At 33.5% G+C, this 25,455-nt stretch overlaps 3 protein-coding genes across 8 annotated transcripts; 2 read left to right on the forward strand and 1 right to left on the reverse strand.

Annotated features, from left to right (window-relative positions):
- On the forward strand, positions 5,975–13,341 carry LOC109362682 (transcription factor BIM1-like). Of its 6 annotated transcripts, none has more exons than XM_019608649.1 (12): positions 5,975–6,106; positions 6,295–6,715; positions 6,835–6,912; positions 8,452–8,850; positions 9,191–9,296; positions 9,435–9,551; positions 9,804–9,914; positions 10,944–11,013; positions 11,100–11,195; positions 11,808–12,253; positions 12,720–12,855; positions 12,977–13,341. In XM_019608649.1, the coding sequence occupies exons 2-12, from the start codon at positions 6,679–6,681 to the stop codon at positions 13,079–13,081; spliced, it is 1,701 nt and encodes a 566-aa protein (XP_019464194.1). In that variant the 5' UTR covers positions 5,975–6,106; positions 6,295–6,678; the 3' UTR covers positions 13,082–13,341. The 6 variants fall into 6 exon arrangements, with proteins under 6 accessions (XP_019464194.1, XP_019464195.1, XP_019464196.1 ...); XM_019608650.1 differs by having other exon boundaries at positions 9,807–9,914; positions 11,805–12,253; XM_019608651.1 differs by having other exon boundaries at positions 8,461–8,850; positions 11,805–12,253.
- On the reverse strand, positions 15,132–18,606 carry LOC109362686 (uncharacterized protein At1g04910-like). The gene is made up of 8 exons (XM_019608658.1): positions 17,668–18,606; positions 17,455–17,522; positions 17,280–17,368; positions 16,982–17,147; positions 16,561–16,850; positions 16,235–16,439; positions 15,982–16,139; positions 15,132–15,741 (listed from the first exon to the last, which is right to left on the reverse strand). The coding sequence occupies exons 1-8, from the start codon at positions 18,026–18,028 to the stop codon at positions 15,492–15,494; spliced, it is 1,587 nt and encodes a 528-aa protein (XP_019464203.1). The 5' UTR covers positions 18,029–18,606; the 3' UTR covers positions 15,132–15,491.
- On the forward strand, positions 22,663–24,095 carry LOC109361631 (dof zinc finger protein DOF5.4-like). Its single transcript, XM_019607142.1, has one exon. The coding sequence runs from the start codon at positions 22,868–22,870 to the stop codon at positions 23,729–23,731; it is 864 nt and encodes a 287-aa protein (XP_019462687.1). The 5' UTR covers positions 22,663–22,867; the 3' UTR covers positions 23,732–24,095.

The raw sequence follows: 25,455 nt of genomic DNA on the forward strand, positions 1-25,455 counted from the left end.
CACTATCCCGCGACATATGGTGCAGGACACATGTGAATCATAAAAAAAATGTCTAAAGTGTTGTACTATTATATATTTGTAGAAATAAAATAAAGAGCTTATTTTGAAAATGAACTATGTTTTTTTAAGTAGTGTATGGGATTGTGACCTTGAAAGATAATGTTAACAACTAGATAAGATGTTAAAAAATTTAGCCTAATTTAAGTTTGGAATATAAATCTACACAAAATTAAAAGTACATTTCTTCGTTGTTAGTTGCAAAAAAACATTCAATGAAGAGCAATGATGGAATTAGAAAATATATTATGAATATACTCAGTATGTAGAATTTCCGTATATGATATTAAAATAAACCCTTAAAATGGTTGAGGAAGCTATGCTTGAAACAAATAGGAAATAACATTTACTCATGTTTTGGAAAACTTATTAAAAATAATGTTTGTTGCAGTGTTGATTGTTTTTCCTTCTTTATCATGTATTAATATTTATGGTCTTTGCATACTCTGAATTCTAGAAAAACCATATACAATTTTTCATGGCTAAAAACGGGTCGAGGTATGTATAATCTAACACTTGCTATTCTTTGACCTTGTGATTTATTGTTGATTGGCATTACATAAGACAACAAAAGCAAATTGTCTCCTTGTTAGTTTGAAAGGTCATGATAATTAACATGGAGACAAACTCAATCATGTAATGCCCATCTTCCCAATATTTTTTCCTGTCATTATCTTTGATTCAATAACATAGCTTCTCAATCTATTGATAATCATTAATGTTCCATTACATAATCTTCTAATTGATATAGATTTCTCAATAACATTATTGCAAGTACCAATTTTCAAATTGATCTTGTAGTTAGACAAACTTGATGTCCAAGGGAGTTTAAAAACTTAGAAGTAAGTCATTCAAGTGCTTAATTATCATTAACCTCGTAATTATTTACGCAATTTGAGCTTAAATACTTCATTTTATCACCTACATTTGCATATAAAGGTTTTAGCGTTGTGCTACTAATATAGATTTGTATGTAAATAAACATTTAAGTAATTACTTAGAATTAAACATATTATTTCATCAAAATTCTCAATTATTGATGCCAAAATAATTCTACATTGTAGGAAGTCCTCATTGAGGCATTTATCCACTAAATTAGGATATGTACTTTATACAATAGCATATATTAGATCATTATAAACACTAATTGTTTAGATATTTCAATTGATACATAACCATCATTTAATTCACACAATGTAATTTTTCATCACCTACATCTAAAATCTCCTCTGTGAATTGTTTAATTCATAATTTGTGCATGGTGTAGGTAAGCACATATTTTTTGTTAGAGTTAATACCTCACAAGTATCCCAAAGTTAAGAAGCATATATTGTTGTGTTGATAATAATAGAACTACTTCCTCTAGTCATAAAAAAATCACTTTCCCACCAAAATTAGAATTTCCATTTTCTTTAAATCTAATGACAATTTCTCAAACAAAACATAGTTACTTTCCAACCAAAATTAGAATTTCCATTGTCTTTAAAACTAATGACAATGTCTCAAACAAAACCTTTATATTATCCTCTTATTTTATAATGTTTCTTATCAGCTTCCCCTTTAAATAGTTGGAAATACTTACAATAATATAATATGCATAGGAGAGATAAGATGAAGGGGATTAAGTTTATTAACGTAATATGGTAAGGCCAATATCGATGTAAGTTGAGTTGGCCACGTGAAAGGAGAGGGTTCTAGGATGAAGTCAACACTTGTCCTTCTATAAGGAATTAGTCTAGTTTAATATGAGTGATTATTTTTCTTAACAAGTATGTCGCTTTCAAAAAATCGAATTTTGATATTTTGGTTTATCTGGGATCTAAACAAACATTCTAGTTGTCATAACGCCAATTAATTAACGAATTTAAATATTATCCTTAATTTTAAAGATAAGTTTAAGGAGCCAAAAAGAAATAATGTTAAAATGCAAAATATTACGTTAGTATTATGAAGAGCAATTTAACTATCTTAAGTAAATCCTTATTTAATAAATAATAAGTGATAATTGAAAGTAGTAACTCATATCACATGCACTCCATTAAAAAAAGAAAAAGGGAAAAAAGACTTTTCTTCTTCATCTTGCACTTGTGCCTAGGGTGTAGCTTGAAATAGTTATAAAAGAATGCCTCTATTTGGATTATGACATGTCCATAGGGCGAATGAAATAATAGAGTGAGAATTGATAATTACAAGACACTCAAATTAAGATGGATTTGTTAACTGATCCCTAAACTGATTCCTTCACAAAGGAATGTCGCCTCGTGATCCACCACATGACAAAATATAAAATATTATATTTTACTAAAAGTATGTTTAAACTAATATATATAGAAATTATTCCAATGATGTTTTACGAAAATTAATCTACAAAATAAGTTCAAAATTTTATATATCAACAGCCAAATATAATATATTTTTTTAAAGAGACAATTATAAGTCATGTTGACCCGTCATGTTTTGACACAACACTCATGTTAAATCATTTAAGGCAGCTAAAGAGCGTTATCAAATTCAACAATTAATGATCTAAAGCTAAGGCTAATTTCTGATAGAGTCACTCATGGAAGAGTTTATAATATGCCAATCGTTTATAAAGTTGTTGTACTCATTGTTGGTTACGTTGATAATCCTTAAAAAATAGACACATTATTCTAGAGAAGCAAACTTAGCTTATAAACTTAAAAGAATCAATGAGTTGTATAAACTTACCTTGGTTATTAATATCCTCTATTTTCCCTCATATGAAGATGGATACAAAAATGATGTTTGTTATAGATTTATTTATTCTCGACAATACAAAAGAAATAGAGTGACTATCAAAGATTGGATGCATGTGTTTTCGATTGCAAGCTAGAAGAAATGATGGGTACTATACGATGAAATGAGAAAGACTTAATTGACTCAAGTGAGAATTTGCAAATACAATAATTTAAACTGTACAAATGATCAGTTAGAAAGCCAAGGATAAAACAAAGGCAAAAGAATCATATTACATTGTCATTTGTTGGTGGCAATAGATATATGAATCAATTATACTTCGATGGAATAACAATTTGTAGCTTCGTTGGATTTCTTGATTTATTTACATGCAATTTGAACTGACACTATATTATTCACCATACATATTTAATCATCATCGACTATTCAAAAAGTAATTTAAATGATTAATAAATGACACAATAATTATATATAAATGTTTACATAGTATTACATTCTAATTATTTATATATGTTCACCAAGCATGTTGTGATTTTTGAACTGCGTACATGAACCTGGTACGCTGTCTTTATGTATTCGAATCTTTGCTTATTTTAATTTTTTTAACGGAATGTTATAGTTAATAATAAGAAAAACTTAAGTTTATTTTTTTATAATAAATGAAATGAAATTTATTTTTATTGTTTTTGTCGTTTATTTCTACATGTATATTTAAATATCTATATAAAAACTAAATGATAATTTAAAATTGTCACAATTTGGTTATCATTATATAAGACTCAATTTGTTTATAAACTTTTTACATATGGCTAGTGTAAGAAAGCTTAACCAATTACCATGAGTTATATTATTGTTATTATTATTAAAAAATTATAAATATGTAAAAAAGTTGTTATATTGTTAGTGTTTCAACTATTTTGTCTATAAAAGAAAAGCTAAGGAAAAAATATTTGTAAAAGTGAAAGAAAAAAGATAAAGATGGATAGATATGGTGAGTCCAAGCTGTCCCATTGTGCCTTTGCATCGCATTATAAATGCTCGCCATGATTGCCGGAGGACTAAAGAATCATATCATTAATAAATTCAGATTCATTTATTTAATGCTTACAGTTAGAAATAACAATTTATATCAAGAAAACAACATTGAATCACGCATGCATGCAGCTTCTACATAATACACTTAGGATTAATGTCACTCATTTCAAAATTTATTTATTGTCACTCCAGGACTAATATTTTTGAAGTAAAAGTTGAAACTTGAAAGTATACAAGCGGAAAATCATCTAACTTCTATTTTCTCTTATAATAATTGAAGTTATGTTTATTTATTTGTATGACTATACATTGTTATGGAGTAGAAGTGTTATATATTTAGTTATATCGAGCAACAAAGAAGTTAAAGATGAATATGACACACACTACTATGATAAATATTATCCCTATATGTTTTGTTGATTATATCTGTTGTGATGACCTGGTGGGTACGAATGAGAGAGAATATATGAGTAGGAGCATGCACATGGAGGTATTGGGGGAAGGTATATATGATAGAGAACAACAATTAAAAATTGCTGGCACAGCTAAAAAGATCCAGTTTTGGAGAGAGTGGAGGCGCAGCACGTGATATTTCCTCCCTTATCACCAACATCTTCCTTTCTTCCTCTTCTTTTCCTACATTATTTATTATCCATTACTACTACTAGTAGTACAAAAAACAAAACATTTTAAAAAACGAGAGATTAGTTCACAATAGTAATTTAGTCAGATCATATATATAGGGATCTGTGCATTAATCATCAGGTTCTTATTTATCTTCTTCTTAATTTTCAATATTAAGGACGTCAACTGTGTACTATTCTTATGTCAACGCTCTGTTACTCCCTCCTCTTCTCACGTGTCATTTTTTTTGGGAACAACCATTATTTTCTTCCCTTTTTCTTTTTCTATTTTTTTTTTAATAATATCAAATATATTTTCTCACCTTTTTTTTAATGAATTAATTTCTTTTGAGATTTATATTTACATCTTCTAACAAATGTCACTCTTAGGAATCTAACTATCGACTTCGCTTTTGGGGATTCAATAAGGTTTTACACCATACTAACTAGTTGTTTGTTTTTTCTTCTTCTCTTCTTCCATTTACCACCCTACACTGCTGTTTTCGCCAGTAGATTTGCAGCCAGCTGTATTAGAGAAGATGTGATGCATGTATCCTAGTAAAAGTACGCCTTATCCGTCACAGACTCTGAGCTAGAACAATTGCTGTGAAGCTAGTATAATAACAAAATATGTCCACTGTAGTTGCATAAGGATCAAACTCTAATGTCAGAGTATATTTATTAAATATATTGGTCTTGTTCTTGAAATTTCCCCACTATTTCATATTTTGTGTAGTTTAAATTAAAAAATTATTAACCAATCAAGATCTGGTCTAATGATATTATGCTTGAATGAGTCCTTAGATATCGTAGTTTTCATTATATAAGATGAACAACTCTACATTTAAAAATGAATTAATTCTTTAGCAATATGATGAGTGAATATATTCAATTGTACTAAAAAATAAGAAATTATTAAAGAATGACTAATATATATAATTATTGAATAAGAGGACTTGAGAGAAAATACGATAAAATCTTAAAAATATAAAATGAAAACAAATAATAACGAATGCATTGGTATATAATCAAATTTGATCACCAAATAGCATTAATTCAAGTAGTAGATGTTCGATCCCTTTGAAGCAAGAATCCAGGTTTGAGTTAGTCCCACGTACTTGTGTATGTTCCCGATTTGGACTGGATTACCTCCACTGTGAGAATACTCGTGAGAAACAAAAAAAAAATCTGATCATTTAGTAAAATTGGATTATGACATGTACTGCATGAGGTTAGAAAATCCAGGAAACAAATGTCTAGTACATGGGATTACAAAATGTATAAATCAGGTTCGGGATTGCCGAAATCATTAAAAAAGTAAATAAACAACAAAATTCGAGTTTTCAGCAGTACGTCACCTCTCCCATCCCATATTACCGTAGATCTAAGCAAACGGCTACGTATTATCACACAGAATAAACCGTTTGGTACATATTTAACAGTGTTAGTTATCTGCTGCAACGACGTTTATAAACGGAGTTTGGAACTTGACGGAGATGACTAACTCGAAAAACTATATAGAAACATCTTTCATTTCAACAGAGCCAAAAGAGAAGAAAAAGAAAATAGAAACGGGGTCCTCAATTTTCGCTATCAGATTCTTCTGCAGTTCCATTTTCCCGCGGTCTTCACTTTTTCACTTACTTCTTCAACTCACGCTTCTCACTTTTATGGTAATTCTCCTTTATTACATGTTTCTTAATTGAATTTCGTAAGTACTTTGTTTTCGGATCTTTTTATTTAATTTTTTCTGCTCTATTTATGCTCTACGCGGTTGTTGAATTTCCAATAATATTGTAGTTTTTGAAGGTGAATTATGGTAACATGTTAAAACTTGGATTATCTGTACTTCTAATTTCAGATTCTGTGAAATCTCTGTTTGGACGCTTTGTGATTACTAATTTTGGAACCGAACTGTTTCGTCAAACCTGATCCTGCACTTGTGATTGAGGATTTAGAATAGTGTACTTGGATGAGTAATTATTTGGAGACGAAATTGAATGAATGCTTCTCCGAAATTAAACATACAGCTTCTATTCAATTCGGATCTAAGAATTTTTATCAGAGAGTCACTTGTCGGAGCTTCAAGTTTTCAACACTGTGTTAGCTTCAGAATTCAAGCGGAATTCAGTCTTTTGAAGCGGTAACGGAATTGAATTGCGTGAGATTCAACTTCTGGAGTACAGAAATTCAAAATTCCGTTGAATTACAGGTAACGACGGAAAATAAGAGTATTCAGGTTTTCATGGAGTTTCCTCAAGCGCGTGCCTTTGGAACTCAAGGTAGTTGCACATCGAAACTGTTCCAAATTATATATTTATTCCTATTTTTATAAATTTCCTTTAAGTTTGTTGGTTTGAAACTTTTCTGATTGTTTTTGTTTGTCGCGGAACACGAGCAGGAACGAAATCGACGCATGACTTTCTGTCACTCTACAGTAATTCAACTACCCAACAAGATTCAAGGCCACCTTCTCAAGGTATTTATTTACCTTTAATTTCGTAATCATGCAAAAATATGATCTGGGTGTTTAATTGTTCTGTTCTTCCCACAAATAAAATAAATTACGTGCGGTCGTGGTGTAAATATCCCATAAATTATGCATCACGGTGAGAAAGAAGTTATTCACCGTTACTGTTGTTAGTACAATTTAACGAAGGATCTTGGCCTGAGTATGGTGGGTTATGGACACAAACTTCGAGTTTTATATATTGTTGTTAATTCTTAAAAAAGTAATAATACAAACGAAAGTAGGAAACTCATTGTATATAAATTGTTTACGGTGGCACACTCTTTATTATTTAACAAAATTTTCTATGGTGTTTTAATTCATATATATTTTTTCTGAACACTTTCTGGAATAGAAAAGTATCAACGAGATGTGTTTAACACCGTCTGATGAGGAGTGGGTAAGGGGCCAATTTGGAATTGGACCACATGAATTGTTGTTTCACATCAGGCCTTTACCAAGCAGGGAATGACGTTCCGTTGTTGAATACTTTGTCTTTTCTTTTCATTCGTGTAATTAAACTCACCCACCCACCTTTCTCAAAGCTCACAAGCGTTTTTTTAACCCGGGAATGAAAATGAAAGACTTGGATATATTTTGTTCCTTCTATGCGTAATGTATATTTCTTTTACTCAAAGCTAAAGGTTAGTATTTTTGGTTGAAATGCATGAATAGTTTTCATTTTGGAATTGCCAGTAGAGCATAGTTTTTATTCATTTATTTATTTATTTATAGAGCTTTGCCAAGTAGCTTAGAGCTGTTGTTCTTAACGGAATAAGAACATTCTTATTTTGTTCTCTACTGCATTGTTCTTATTTCTTGACTTTTATTCTTAAATAAGAATAACTTTATAATAAATTATAAAATAATGTGTGAGACCCAAATAAAAATGACAAAATTATTTGTCATTGAAGATGCTACTAAGATACTCTAAGAAAATAATATTGTTAAAATAATATTTTTTTCTCTTAGTTCCACTTTCTTAGGTTTCTGTCCCATTGTACCCGTCTCTCTTTGTTTGCTGCTGTGCGGATCAAAACAATGAACATGAATAATAGATAACGTAAACTTTATTTTAGTTCACACGATAGATAAAAATAAAATCTTCATTCCGGAATTTTACTACCTTTTTAAAACGTGGAAACAATTCAATGCAGTTTCTTTGGCATTAACTTATAAAAACGTGGAAACAATACAATGCAGTATATATACTATATTACAGAGGTATGTTGTCTATAAAAATATAATGTTTTCATTTTTATTATATCGCATAATATGATTTTACTACCATAACATTATATTCGGCTTATATTAACCGTTAGCTTATATTAATAATGATAGTAATCTATTATTTCAGGTAATAAATTTACAGTCATTTAATTTTTCTTTAAAATTTATCTATACACTATTTGAGATAAGAGGTACAAGTAATGTGATACGATAGTACCATTAATTTTCCGTTAGGTTTTTCTTCTCTTGAGCTGAACAGCGTCTTATTTCATCTTCATGCGTGCACAGGAAGTCGACTAAAGACCCATGATTTCTTGCAGCCACTAGAACGAGCAGAAACAAAAGCCACTGCCAAGGAAGAAGCCACAGATGAAATATCATCGGTAGCTCCTAAGCCACCTCCTCCACCACCACCTTCTGTTGAGCACCTCTTACCCGGAGGAATTGGGACTTACAGTATTAGCCACATTTCCTATTCTAATAATAATACTCAAAGGGTTCCGAAGCCAGAGACATCCCTTTTCACTGTGCATCAAGCCACTAGTACGGATAGAAATGATGAAAACTCCAACTGCAGTTCATATACTTCAAGTGGGTTCACTTTGTGGGACGAGTCTGCTGTTAAGAAGGGAAAGACAGGGAAGGAGAATAATGTTGCAGGCAAACCCATCATAGGAGGTAAGCCATAAGATTTCTATAGTATATACCTTACATTAATCTTTACCTGTTTATCACCACCTTTCCGGCATTTTTTTGTTCCCATAACTACCATTTACATGTGCATGAACATGAAGCTGAATTTTATTTAGTTCAAAACAAGGATTTACATGTAAACCAAAATCAGAAAGTGGAATACTGATATTCAAAAGTTTCATTTCATGAAGCAAACTTACACAATTAGCCAAGTCAACTGTTTGTCAGTATTCATAAGAATAAAATAGTAAGATTGTAACAATAATAATAATATCAATTGCATAGCATCTGGAACGGTAGTAACGTTTGACCGTGCTTTGTACAGTGACAGAGTCTGCTGCGAAGCCAGGGCAGTGGACGTTGAGTGAGCGAACGTCACAGTCGTTTTCTAACAATCGCCACAACAGCTTCAACTCTCGCTCCTTCTCTCAGTTAGTCACATCTTTTCTCTTTCTCTTGTTCCACGGCGCCTCTTTTTTTCTTTATATTTTTCATCGGAAAAGAGTTGCGTCTTAAGGTTTGCTATTTACATTTTTATGCTTGATTCCTGAGAATTTTCTATTCAACAGGACAACTGGGCAGAAGAACCAGAGTTTTATAGAAATGATGAAGTCCGCAAAGGACGGTGCCCAGGATGAAGAGATAGAAAATGAAGAAGCATTTTTTCTTAAGAAAGAATCCCAAAGAGAAAGAGGTAGTTCTAAATTATGGAATCATTTTCTAGTGTACTGTGGCAGAAGTATACATCAAGAAAAGCTTTTTCCACTCCGTGAGTGCAGCTGCATGGATCAAACAAGCAACTGTATTATGCTAAAAAAACAATTTTTTAATAGTCATAGGACCAACATTGTTTTTAGATTCTGGCTTTAGTTTGGAACCGAAATGCTATTTTTTATTCCATCCACTTTTGTTGTGATAAGGAGGCTAACATGATTTTCAGCAGAACTGAAAGTGAAAGTGGATGGGAAGAGTACTGAACAAAAGCCAAACACACCAAGATCTAAACATTCTGCAACTGAGCAGCGGAGAAGAAGCAAAATTAATGACAGGCAAGTATTACCTACAATGCTGATAAGAGTTTTTCAAGATGCTAGAAGTGGCACCCACAAGTCGCAACAGTTTTAAAAAACTTTCCTTTTTATTTTAATTATAAAGTGAATATAAACTGACTTGTTTTGAACTAATTTAATAGAAAAGCTCATTATAATTAGGAATAGTTCTAACTAAAAGCTCTAGAAGTTAACTTATAATGATAATTTCTTTCGTTCTTTGAAATAGAAGTTGTTTCCAAAAAATGTTAGCTTTTATAAGAAGTAGTTGACACCAACAAAAAGAATTCCCTTTCTTATGAGATTTATGGCTGACCAGTTAGTGCCTGTCAGTCACACACTAACCCTCTTAATGATCAAGTAGTGGACCATTTAACCTGTTTCTGCATCTGTCAGCCCTCTCTCTGTTGTCTTGTGCCTAATTTATCAATTTGTGTAATCAATATTTCCAACTTGTACAATAGAGAAATTGCTAATATTTCTATGTATTTTTAAGACCCGCACAAGTCTGCGGCTCTGCTAAATCTCAATAGTGTAGTCGAGCAACCATAGTTATACGTCTCCTGTTGTTTAATCTATGTATCGCAAATCGAATTCCATGTATCACATACCATAATTAGGTTATAAAGGAAATCTTATAATAATAATGTAAAAACTGATGAACCACATAGAACTAAATAATATGCACTAGAAGAACCTGCAGTCACATAATTATGGGAGGAACTGTGATCTTATTCCATGTCTACATTACCATTAAATTTTATTGTAAAAAATCCTGTCCTGCATAATGTCAAGCATTGCTGATTTTATTCTTACGTAGTGCCAAATGATGCCAGAGTTGCTTGTCTCCTGTTGGTGTTGTCTTCTTCTAAGTTACATGTGTGTCACAGTAGTATTTTTTATTAAAGGGCATCTTATTTTTCAATTGTTACGGCATTGTTATTTGGGTGGACCGAGTTGATAGATCATGAAACAGGGTCGACACTATTGCTTTTAATCATCTGATAGAACATTGAATAAATATTGCAGATTCCATATGCTACGAGAGCTTATCCCGCACGGTGACCAAAAGAGGGACAAAGCATCCTTTCTGTTAGAGGTAAATTCATACTATGTGATATGATATATTTAATTTATTTGTTTGTTTTATTCTTCCTTAATAATATTAATTGCAAGTATTTGTAGGTTATCGAGTATATTCACTTTTTACAAGAGAAGGTGCAAAAGTATGAAGGTTCATTCCAAGGGTGGAGTCATGAGCCAGAAAAGTTGACGCCATGGGTAAATATCATACACACCTCTTATTTATGATTTAAATGAAGAAAATAAGAGCTTCCTTGATGGATTTACCATCTCCTATCATTGGATTCTTAAGTTTAGACATTATTTTCAAGTGTTACATTTTTTTTGAATGAGTCATTCTATTCACAAACATGATCAAATTTGTTTCTATTATTAGATGAAAAATAAAATATTACTATGTAAGTTGACATGTCCTTTTGTAAAGGAGATTGCAAGTCATTTTCCATTAATCATGTAATATAAACCTTAACAATGTTGTGACGTTTATCTAACAGCATATGGTGGACTAATTTTATAACATTTACAATAAGGATGACTCATTTAAAATGTTAAATATATATGTACCAACTTTAAAATAGATTTAAACTGTATGAATGGTAACTATGTTGTAACCTTTTTTCCGAGTTCATTGAGTTCTTATTTGGTGGGATGTACTCGGCCAAGGCAGATGCATGTTTGTTGTTCAAGTGGATACACTTATTCATCAAAAAACAGATTTTCAAAATGGATTTGAAAAAATCAGAAGCAACCAGAATGATTGTGACCTATTATTCATCAAAGAACTGATTATCAAAATTTTATTCAAAGCAGAGAAATAATGACAAGCCAGCAGAAAGCTTTGAACATCGTGGTGCAAATAGTGGATCAGGTCCATCTACATCATTGCTGTTTGCTAGAAAGACAGATGAGAAAAATATCACCATTTCCCAGAAAACTCCTGGAAGTATTCAGAATGTGGAATCTGGCTTGGACACAGCAACTAACTTCAAGACAATGGATCATCATCCTGGCATATCGAACAAGGCTTTTCCGGTTCCTATTTCTCCACACCCAAATTTCTTCACTCCAACCCAGAGTGGAGGTCAAGGTGGAGTGATGTCTCAGCTCGCACATAGATTGGCATTTGATGTAGAGAACGCTATATATCAACCTTCCGATGAGTGTGAGACTTTGACAGCTACAAGTGAAAAACTGAAAGATAAAGAGCTCACCATTGAAGGTGGTGCCATTAACATATCAAGTGTGTACTCAAAAGGGTGAGAATTTATACATTTTATTTGATTAGTTTGTAAAATGTTGAAGAAAAAAGTTTATCCATTTAAACTATTTTTAATGTGTAAGACATAAAATTTTGTTTCATCCGCCAGTTAGCATTCTTGGTAGAGAATGGAGGCTTGGCGGATGATTATAGAAACATGCTCTTTAATCAGCTAATTTATCATAAAGGTGATAGCAATAGCAATAGCATACTTAACTTGACCTTGACATGTGGGTTTGAGGGTGAAGAAATGATTACCTGCAAATCGGGTTGTGCTCGGCAACCTCAATATGGACTTGCTTCCTTTCTCTGATTAGATTTCCAATTCTTGATGCTGTATAATTGAGGACGAAGTCACTAGTCCATTTTGAATGTTAAAAACTCTAATTCAAACAATTGACCAAGACAATCTTTAGAAACTTTTGATTTTAGTATGTTGAAGAGAGTCTATTGTACTTGGACAGATTGTTGGATACACTTACGCATGCACTTCAAAGTTCAGGAGTGGATTTGTCACAAGCTAGCATCTCAGTGCAAATTGAACTTGGGAAGCAAGCAAACATCAGACCAACTTTACCAATGTCTACGTGTGCTGCTAAGGTATACTGAGACTCTAATTACCCCTTTGTTTGGTCTATAGCTTGATTCTAGCATTACATTAAAGTTCCATTTTGATGAACCTTAGAGTATTTATCAAATTTGTCTATCATTTTTGTCTTAGGATGATGAAGTTCCTTCTAACAATCAGAGGATGATGCGATCTAGAGTTGCTAGCTCTGAGAAGTCTGACCAAGCATTAAAGAAGCTAAAGACGTGCAGAACCTAATTCCACCGTTCTGTTATATTCATTCTTTCCTTGGTATAATTTTTATTAATTTTTTGGTGAATCTTTTCTATTCTTTTGGAAGGATTATTAACGTCTTCTGCTGGCTTATTGTCTAGCAAGGATGAGATTGATTGTACATGTAGTGTGTTCTTAGTTTGTTGGAATCCTAAGGCTATCCCTAACAAAATAATATGCACTGTATTCTAAATTATATAATTATAGAGGCTTCCATACCAATTGAGAAGCTGCTTTTTAATCAACGCTTCCATTCATGTAGTGTGTTCTTAGTTTATTTGGTGCATATTTTTTTTAACATTGGTTTTGGTGCTTTAGTTACCTTTTGAAGTTTTAGACTATTTGTATAATAAGTTAGCATAAGAAAATTATAAAATTTCAAATGCTTCAAAAAATAGAAAACTAATTCGACATGAGAATTTTGTCATTGGGAGGGGTCTCAAACTCTTGGTTTAAGCGTTCGACTGTATAGCTCAGTACACTATATGGTTTAAGTTGTTATCTTAAGCACAGAATGTTATGAGTCTCCTTTTTTGGTTATTTTCTCAAATTCCCCACTGAAGAAAGAATGGCTTGACTGGTTAGGCATATAGCTTGCAGGTTCCTCGCCAGTGCTAATCACAGTTAACTAACGATATATAAAATATTGCATACACTTTTGTGTGGGTACAATAACAATTGCTTACTTTATTCATTAAGAAAGTTGTTTCTATCCATCCAGTGGGAATATCCCAATCCTCTAGTGACCCAACAAATGTTGTGTGTGTGTGTGTGGGATTAGGGTATAAGTCAAAAGTACATATTAACTTGAGCTCTTCTATTGAGGGTTTTGCCCTTTAAGTCTCGGTCGTTTTTTCTGTCAATTGTTGTTTGTCTAAACTCTGATCTGAACTCACCATTATGGAATAAACAATTTTTGTTCACATGTTTGAGCATCCAACTTTGTCTCTCATTTTCTCTTCTTTAATATATAGAAGCTTTTCAAAATACATCAACAATCTAAATATCATCATTTGCCGTCTCATAATTGGTTGATGTACATGAAACATTATTTCATTCACCAATCAATTGCAAATATTGTCAGTACAGTTTAAATTTGTAATTGATTTTTTCTACGATATAGTGTCATATGATATACATTTTTGTTAATTAGTCGGCTTAAAAAGGAAAAATTGAATCCAAATCACATTGGTTGTGTGACACTATTTAGTAAGTCCAAAACCAATATTAAAATGTCACAGAATAATAGTAACAATAACTGAAGAACTTCAACTAGTTTCTACTTCTAGAAATGTGAAACTTAGGAGAGGGTACAAGTAGTACATTGTACATAGCACCATGCCACCAACCATTAACTGTCGCTTGCCTTGCATTGCAGATAACCATTTGGATCTGAGCAACAATCAATGGCTTTAAGCCTAAGCCATTGACTACAAAACTCAACTAGAGTTAACTAATTAATTAATTACTAAGTCTATGTTAGATCTTGACACTGTGAACTATAGAACGTTGCCAACTGAGCACAAACGTTGTGGCTGATCCTGACGTGGTGCTAAAGCAACACCCTTAGCTTACTGAGTTGCCAATGCAATGTTTTCATACTTACTGAGTTGCCAATGTAACGTGGATTTAATGTTTTCATACTTATGAAGTCCCTGTGTTATTATTACATCATCAATGACCACTCACTAGTGACTCTACCAATAAGTGTCTTTCCAGATACAACCTGACCCTTTTTCCTAGGTGGGATTTCTTGGATCATTCGATCTATAATTTAAATACAAAAACTACTGAAGTTTATGAGAATTTTAATCGGATCTACTTTATATTCGATTACTATTATTCTGCAAGAATGTGACTCCACTACCTTCAAGTTTTTCTTTTATTGAATTTGAGAATCTGTCACGGGTTGGATTCATATATGTAATAAAAAATCCCAGAGTTAAATGTTCCACATTCTTGTGCCATTCTATGATATTCTATGAGTAATTAGTATAGGGAAGTACCAATGAATTAATCTTTCCAGGAAATGCAGTTCCAGTAATCCAAATTCGTATATGAATTCCTCAGTGTACAATGCAGTTATGAACTGCTCTCACCCTGTAATGGCAGGGTAGCATCTATACATGAATGTGATGGATTATTTGCATATATATAAAATATAAACTATTCTTCCCTGGCTGCTTTGTTTGACTACAGTTTTGGACAAGGCTATCCATTCCATCACCCCTTCCCTGTTTCTCTATGGATCACCATGACTGGCTCTTTGCTAAAACTGTCACCTTTTGCTATAACTGCGTGGAACTACCTCAGTATGTGTGGTAGAAGACCAAACCATGTTCACCAGGAGATGATGGCACAAGTAAATTCTGCTATTTTCCAAACACATTATTACTCACGAACTACTCAGCGGAAGATCTGATGATGTTCCTAAACATTCCTCTGGGTTGGCATAGAAATAGTCCTCTTCTTTGGGCCTATCAGGGATTACCAATCTTTTCGTTGGGTTACCCATGCGGTCAGCATGAGCTTCCTTCACGGCAAAAGAGAATTCATCCCAGTTCAGTATTCCATTGTTGTACTGATCAATGAACTCTACAAGAAGCTTTCTGTGCAATAAAATCGTCTTCTTGTACCCAAGATATCTGTACAAGCATTGGAGAGAACAAATCATCTCATTTGTCACAAAAGTACTGACAACAATTAGATAACATCAACAACAACAAATTATACTTGAACTTTAAATTATACAGAAACTGCTATTTGTGTCATCTTTCATCAACAAAAGCAGCCATTTCATATATCAGAAGATGTGGATACATAAATTGTTTCGGGATAAAGAAAATTTTTCTAATTTCGAGATTTTTATTGCAGAGAAGGAGTACCTGCGATGGCCCTCAACTACTTTGGCCATGTTTCCATCATACGTGGGGACAAATATATCACTCTCTAATGAGACAAGATAATCCAATGCTGCCATCTGAGACGAATGATTTTGGAAGAACTGAAGGTCAGATGGTTCCAGAAGCGTTTCCTTCCTGACCTGTTTCAACGAAGCGCACAAAGGCAAATAGTGAGAAGGAAATTAAAGAATAACAAGAATCACAATTACCAAACTCCTTGAGCATTAAACTTTACCAATTTTGGGTAATCCTTAGCAAGACTTGCCATCCTTCTATGCCCCCCATATATTTCCCCAGCTGCAATATAGATTTGAATGTTCCGATCAATGTCAAGAGCCTTAAGTGTAAGGGCGGTCTCCTCAGGGGTTAAAGGACATAAACCATCTTTTCTTTTAAAATCAGAATTGATTAATTTTTCTTTCCACCAAGGATAAGCATATCTGCCAATGCACAGGAAATCAAAATTTGAGGAAGGTTTTAATCAAATATCTTTTCAGCCTCCACATTGACTCAAAGCAATGAAAATTATGGAATAGCTGAACTATGCAAGTTACTACTCACCTCATCCTTGTTAACTCTTCTACCTCTTCACTGTTGCAACCTTGAGTGCATCCAGAAAATGCCAACATGTCCATCTCATACCTCAGGTGAAGTACCAGAAAAGGACCATTTTGCCTTAGAAGCTTGATCACCTTTCTGCCCAACTCCTCTATCTGAGGAGTAAATCTCAAAGCATTGAAGTTAACTCGGCATCGCAGCTTCTGAATCTCGAGAGGCTGGTTGTTATTGGCCAGACGGGCATCGGTTCGATTTAAATGGACAACTTTGTACTTTTGTATCAAGGGCAGAATCTACAAGAATAAATATGTCATTTACTTGAAATTAGCAAAGGAGAAACTGAAAGCAACACAAAAGTTACAATCACAAAATAAGCTGATAGTTGTCCGGCATAATGCATGTATGTATGAGACCATAGACTGACCTGGTTCTGATAGTAAGATATGTCAGACCAACTAATAGGTGGCATAGTGTAAAGTGGCCCATTCTCCACTCTGAGCTTGAGTCTAGGAGGCAACTCTTTCAATATGCGCACCTCATCTCTCAAGGATGCAATAAAATGATCCACATCAAATATGTCTTGGAACTCACTGCCACATGAAAATATTAAAGGGAAGTTAAGATGAGATCCTTGTTCTAGAATAAGGGGCAAAACGCCTTCCACCACAACAACATTGACTGCTAAAATATATATAGCAAGCCGGAATAAAAGAGTCAGTTACCTGGGATCGGCCCAAAAAGATGCTTTATCAAGTTCAGGGACAATAAGTGTGACATTTAAATATCTTGCAATGGCTACCATGTCACATATCTGAAAATATGTTAAATAATCAATAAACCAACTAAAACATACAGCAACAAGAACATAAACATATGCATGGTAATGCAACTGCTTACCGCTGCTCTCATTTGATTTAGTCCTCCATTACACGAGACCATCAGATATCCATTGTTTTTATAAACTCCTGTTGATAATTAGGTTTTGGAAACAAGGTTTGAGCTAAAGGTAACATCAATAAAACAAAGAAATCAAATAATTGAAATCAAAATCAAAATCATTTTTTGAACAAAAGGGTGAGATAAAAGAAAAGATTAGTGGAAAAAACGGACTCTTAGGAGGAAGAAGAACGCGAGGCGGAGTTGGGAAGTGGGAATCAAGAGCAGTAACAGCAGAATCATGAGTAAAACAAGAAGGCCATCCTTTCAATACTCTAGGCCCCCATATATCACCAAATGCAGTTAATTGAACTATACAAGTCCATAGAAATATCGATGTGGTGGCGCGAATCATCCACAACTTCATTCGAGACCTCGACGATGATGAAGCACCCATGCCCATGCTATTCCTCAATTTCTCAACTCTACTCTCTACCCCTATCCCTAACCCTACCCTCTTCAAACCCATCCACCCTAATTTTTGAAACTTACTATTGTTATTGCTATCGATCTTTTTAGTATTCACCCTGCACATCTCACACCAATGTCTTCATCCCCCACCCAATGCACAACATCAAACAAACACGAAACCCTAGATTTCCCAATTCAATCAAAGAAATCTCCTTTTTCAAAAAAAATCGCCCCTTTTACAACTCCGAAACTCCAAGATAACTCAAAAACGGTGCCGGATCAGACCAAATACAATTCAGGAAACTGTTAACCGCCAATGCAGACAAAAATTACAAACAAAAAGATTTCGAGTTCAAGAAGAATTAATCAACTCTCAACCGCATTAACACGCAGTGGTTTCCTCCTTGACAAGGAACAAGCATGGAAACTTCTTCAGCGGAAAAGCACAACGATTACACAAATCGAAACCGCACAAAAAGAAAACGAAAATGGCAAGATCTTGCAATTGTGGGGAATGAGGGTTGAAAAAGAGAATTAAGATGATTCCGACGAAGGAAATGGATCGCCGGAGTGTGGCGTCTGAAACCACCGGCGATTAAACGAAATCGCAAGTACAATTATTAATATGGGTGCCGTGCGTGTAAGGACATAGAAGAAAGAGAAAGAAAGAGAGAAAATCACAAGGAGCATTCAGAGTTAGAAAATCACAAAGGAATGAGTGGTTCTAAGTTCCAACGGTGAAATCGAATCTAACCCGGTTCATTTGGTTCGGCTCATATATAAAGCCATTTGCATTTATCGTAGTATTGGGCCCACGATCATTTATTTTAGGCCCTACGTGTCTTTGTGCCGACATTATATCGTGTAGTTTTCTCCCCTAATGATATGGGTCAACAATTTACTGTACAGTATCCTTTGTTCTGTGAACGTAGATTCAAGTTAGTTTGGGAGTTGGATTTTGGAGAGAAAGGAAATGAAAGACTCGAGAGATATGAAATATATTTTTGAAATGACTCTTCAGTCTTTCATTTTTTTTTTCTTCAAAATTTAACTCACAAACAAACTGTTCACGTATTTAATGGAGGAGCTACTTAGTGAGATCGAACACTACATATTAATAGGGTTTAGGGTAGTAAGTATTTAGTCCTAATTAAGAAAGATATTAAATTAGTTTGATGACATGAAAGAAAATAAAGCACAGTTATGTTACTTTAATTGAGATAGGATATTTGCATTGGGGTGAGATAGAATTTGGAATGTGTTATGAGATAAAACATTTTTTTCATACTTTAATAATACCTTGCTCATAATATAGTGAGTGTCATGTATACACGGTCCTACATTCTTTTCATCCCTCCTTCCTCTTCTTAAGATGATCACTTTCTTCTATGTGTTTTCCTTTATATAATTTGTTTAGCATGGCCCCTAGGAAATAATTTTTTGGCTTTGCCATTAGCGACATGTATGTTCATTTGTCACGCCAATCATATTATTGATACAATCTTGTCCTGTTTTGACATGTCGAGTATGGTGGTAACAATAGAAACACCTAACCCTTCCATATTAATATATTCATATATTTTAAAATGATTAGAACTCATTCGTGACATTAAATTAAAAATAAAAGGAATCACCAATGTAATTTGAACAAACAAACGTCTATATACACTAATACATATAACTTCTTTTGCCATGAATAAGAAACAATTATTTCATTAAAAAATACACTAAGAAAACATTTCAAACTTTTGAAAGTAGTGGATATAAAATATTGATTTTATAATTTATGGGTACTTTGTTAATCCTGTGAGAGATTTCATTTCATCGCTCATTCATTTCCCATCAATCTTTTATTTTTCCAACTTGGAATCTTCGTTTGAATTATTCGTTGTTGCTTTGTTGGACGCAAATTAAATCCCCCGCCACACAAAAAATGCCAAAAATATATAATATGTCGACGTGAGAAACCAACAAATAGAACTTTAATTAAGTATTTAAATCATAATCAAAACTTTAGAAGTAAGACTATTTCCAAAGTCTTCTTCCTAATTAAGGTTATCGGATACGTAGTATTAGTAGAATTCCAATTCCTAATCATTTAAAAATTGCTTATCCGTCAGCAAAATGACATATAGTATTTGATTTAAGCACGCCATATACTGATCTCACACACAATTCTTTTCTTTCATTAGTTTTCCTAAGTGAATGAATTGAATTATTTAGTTAATAATGTTTGCGACAAGTAAACTCGCCAAGCTCTATTAAACCAGTAAACATAGGAAAGCATTTTTAAAATCTAGGAAAGTTCCTCGCATGTTTGCCTTCGAAAAAATGAATCATTCTAAATAAGTTAATTATGATTATATATAGTTTGATAATTTTACATGGAACGCCAATGGGCCTATCAAAATATACTGTCCCAAATGGGCCTATCAAAATATACTGTCACAAATGGGCTCAGAGTCTCAAACATTTTGAACTAAAGATCGAACTGAAAATCAATTGATCTATGTCTCTTTAACTTGTACTAACACACATTGGTCCATCACTGAAAAAACTAGTTATTCATACTTCCGAAAACAGGCTTGATGTTGTGGCATTTGAGAAAGTGATGCAATTATCTCCTCCGTTACTAAAATGTGAGGCGATAATTTAATAAAAACTATTTAAAATATGCACTATTACATATTTTTAAACATCACATGTCACAAATTTTGTTAGTACTGAATTCTCCAGTATAGGAAATGATCTAGATTCTTTGAGAAATGGGATGAAGGTTCTCTCTAGTACTAGATAGTTTATTACTCCTTGACAATACATTACTGGAATGTGAGGCCTATAATGATTTGATAATTTAAAAAAAAAAATTAAGTAAAAACAAAATAGTAGCTCTTTGAAAACAAATAATCAAAATGATAAAATCTGATCATAAGATTAACAGGTTTAGAATAAAGGATTAGTTAACAACTTAATGTTTTTTTCTTATTCATTACTCGACCAAATGGTAATTATGGACATATACTTCTATATTTTCCCCCTAACCCACACCAGAAGGAACAACAATGCTGTGGTTGATTATCTTGCATAGGCGCCATTGTATTTTACTTCAACATCCTCCACCAGAGGTGAGAACAACATGTTCATTCTTGAAAACAATTAACATAAGGGCTTTTGCAGATAATGGGAAAGAAGTGGAGGCAAATGTAGCATTAGCAAAATGTTACTCTTAGTCGATGGGACAAGACAAGAGAAGAGGAGCACTTGTTTTCAGTGGGCCACATAGGTTGGATTTGTTTCTGTCATATGTATGTATGTATGGGGCCCAAGGGGTGAAACATGACAAGAAAAGCTACCCAACGACAACAAGCCCGTTAGGATAATATCTCATTCTATTCTCCGTTCCATTTTAACATTTTTAATATGAATGGTAGTTCAAATGTTACATGTTTGATTCCCTTAAGTAAGATTTTAGGTTCGAATCTTTGTAATGGAAAAATACTTATTTAAAGAATTAGTTCCATATATATGTGAATGTTTTCGGCTTGAACGCAATTGTCTCCAGTGCAAATATTATCCATGAGAAACCAAAAAAAATCTTTATTCATCATCTATCATCTCCATTTGGCAAACCCAGCGGCCTTAATCCTGTGATGCATATTACGGTGTGACGAGCTATTGCAGATATTTTCAAATGAGATATTTTTAGTGCAAATGATATTATGTACCGGAGTACAAATATAGAAATGTTTTACTTATAATATTGAGCAATTTCAAATGGAAATACTAATATGGATGTTTATAAAAAGGATTTTGTTTGAGTACAAATGTGTCTCTGTGTGTATTTATGGAATCAATTGGTGTTTCCCCCTTAAATCTGGATATAAATGTGTAATTATGCTATCAATTTTTCACTTATTTTCCTTGTGTTTTTTATAGAAGTTTAAATGTTTAACATGAGAATTGTTATTAAAAATTATGTTAAACATTTAAACTTAAATGTTAAATATTTATGGATTTTCAGAATGAGTACATTATCTTAAATGATGGTCATTAACATACATATCAACAAATGAGAGAAAACACTTTGAATATTTTATAAGTTTTTTTATCTTCATACATTAATATAAAAAAGTGTATATGTACAATAATTATAAGTACTTTTTATATATATACATGATAGATTAGTTTATACTCAAATTAAATTATATTAGTTACACTAAATTTCAGGTATTCATCTTCTTAAATCTAATAGACTATAAGGGTGAGTAAAACAAATGATGAGAGAGAAAAATAGAAATTTTAAATAATTTTTAAACTTCAAAGTTCCTTGGATTTTAAAATGAATGGATGAGGATCCCAACTAGTGTTATTAAAACGATTTCATATCGTCTGGTTGAACCGATAATCCGGTGAACCAGTTCCAATATCAGTATAGTATAATAATTATATTGATCGTGCAATCATACAGATCAAAAATAACTAAAATCGGTCAGTTTTCAATTGAATCGGACCGGTTATACTAGTCGGTTTTTATTTAAAATTAATTTTTTAGTAAAAATAAAAAATATATTTGTATTTTATTATTTTTTCAACATTAATATTAATATATTATACATATATATATATATATCTAATTTTATCAATATACCCTTCAATTATTGAACCACTGATTAAATCATTATATCATTATATTAATATCATAATCGATATGATTCGGATAGTATATTAATAACACTAATCCTAACTCGTTTAGCCGGGTAAATATTAGAAAAATGGGGAGGATAGTAGGGAGAGTAGAGAAGGATATTTGTGAGTGAGAGAGACAGTGACAGTGACATAAAGACAGACACTCAGACCACTTCTGAGTTCTGATTCCCGATCTCTTTTCTCTTCCACGCACTCTCTCACCCTCTTCACACACAACACAATACAATAAAAAAGAAAGCTTCAATACCTTATCGAAATGCATGAAATACATTCCATGGGAGGAGACAGGAGTTTCAGACCACACCACCACCACCACCACCACCACCACCAGGCCTTGAAGTGTCCCCGCTGCGACTCTATTAACACTAAGTTCTGTTACTACAACAACTACCATCTCTCCCAGCCACGTCACTTCTGCAAAACCTGCCGCCGTTATTGGACTAAAGGCGGCGTCCTCCGCAACGTCCCCGTTGGCGGTGGTTGCCGCAAATCCAAACCCTCCAACAACAATTCCTCTTCTGAAACTGAAACCACCACTGCAGCAACAGAGCACAATTCCAATTCTCATTCCAGCAGTGAAAGTTCCAGCCTCACACTCGCCACCGAAGCGGTTTCAGCGCCAAAAACTTTCAACTCTGATTCCAATAATAACAACGACTCGAAGTCCTTTACCCCTTTCTCAAATCCTGCTTTCGAGACAGGTGCACTTGAACATCAACAACAACAAGGAACAGAGGATTGTGCTATTTTCTCTGAGATTGGAAGCTTCACAAGATCAATCACTTCCACCAACGATACATTGCAGTTTGGATTCGGTGTTACAACTATCCCCGATGCGGGGTTATTGATGTCCATGGATGGTGGTGATGATGTGGAATTGAAGTTTCCGGATAATCTCAACGGTGGTGGTGCTTCGTTGCTTGAACAGGGTACCATACCCGTTGATTTGACTGGCCTTCAAAACAAAACAGGGCACGGAGGATTTGGACCGTTGGATTGGCATGGCGATGGAGATCAAGGTTTGTTTGATCTTTCTAACACCGTTGATTATGCTGACTGGACTCATCAAACCACTCACTGGTGTGATCACGACAATTCTTCTCCTTTTCATCTTCCCTGAAGTACCCTCGATCTTCTTGTCGTATCTTTTGTTTTTTCGTGTTTCTTGTCATAATTTAACTTTATAAATTGTGCAAAGATATCAAATCCAAAGTGGAGTATTTGGAAGAGGAGGGATTTCATATAATTAATTATTTACCATATGTATATTGCTATAGCCCCTCCTTTTTCGGGGTGTATTTGGGAGGTGATTGAGATCGATTTTAAGTAGTGATGTGTTCATTCACAACTAACTTCCATGTTAGTTTCTTCTGTCTGATTTTTATTATTTTGCTAAGTTCGTGGTTGATTAATGTATATGTATGTGGAATTGAATTGATTAGAGAAACAGAGGGATAATATAGCAGCCATATCTTAATATCGAATTATGCAGCAATCGTAATGTCTTCTGTATGATTTGTATTGCTAGGCTTTATTTGGATCTATCTGTCGGTGTAACAGTGCATATATTTAGAATAATGTGTGAATCCATGATTAACAAAATTATCTTGGAAGTTAATCCTTGTCTAATTTCGCTACTATACTAATTTGCTGTGTTCATTGGTTAAATATAAGAGAAAAGACTGAAGTAAAAAAATATCCCTAGGGAGGTGGGGCTTACTTACATGGTGAATGGTAGTAACTTGTTGCATGCGCGATGATGAGTCCGCGAGTGAGACTGAGGAAGATTGTTGTGTTGATTCGAAATGGATGGTTGGACACGTTGTTATTGGGTACAGAACAAGAATGAGATGAGTGGGTTAGATAGATTATGGTGGCTTACTCTGCTCGCAGAATCAGGATGGAATGGTGGACATGTAGATATTATTAGGTGGAGTATCAACTCAACGGTTTTGTATGTATGGTCATGGAGAGAGTGATGATGGCGCTGAATGAGTGGGTCTTGGTCCAGAAACGTGGTGGTTAATGATGATTTAGGTGAGTGGGTCCTTGGTGCAATTCTTATCAAAGATACACAAACAACAAGTAACTATCGATCTTGGGAATCCAGTAAAACCTTACACCACCAGACTCATCCCTTATTGGTCACCATCCATCAGTTATATGGGACAAGCTTTATCCATCCTAATCTATCATATGCTGAGGTTGGAAGCTTGTCTTGTTATCAACTAGTATTGAATTGCAAATATATCTAATTTTTGGCAAGTTTGATTTATTTGCTGACTAAAATCAAATACAATCTTTCACATACCTTAGGCTATCCTCCTCCAGGTAGATAAGACCATTTCTAGATGATAAAATTATTTTCGAAATATTTAATACAACTCTATTTTCTATAAACACAAATTAGAGATCGGCTGCTTTAATTGTTTTCGTTATTGACTGATTTAGGCCCAATATGGTGTTGGGTATTTGTGCATGAAGAAGTCCACATGGCAATAATAAATGAGTTAAATAACATAAAGTGAATAGACCCATAAACCTAATATCTTAAGATTTTGGGTTAAGATGTGGTGTCAAACCCATTTATATGCTTCTTTCACTTATCCCATGAAAGAATGTTGTAACTCATGGATGAAGATATCGCAATATGTCGGAACTTGCCCATCTAAAGAAAAGTCAATTATTATTGTCCAAAATAGCCATTTAAGCATTTGTATGCCAATGCTAGAATGCTGTTAAATGCTAGCAAAATGGTCCCTCCAAGAGACCAATGGAATGGGAAAAAACATGGTCATATATGGAACGCAAAGCTGACTTAAGAGTGGTGGAGTGGCCTGCCAA

This window comes from Lupinus angustifolius, chromosome LG12, assembly GCF_001865875.1.
Source record: "Lupinus angustifolius cultivar Tanjil chromosome LG12, LupAngTanjil_v1.0, whole genome shotgun sequence".
NCBI lineage: Eukaryota > Viridiplantae > Streptophyta > Magnoliopsida > Fabales > Fabaceae > Lupinus > Lupinus angustifolius.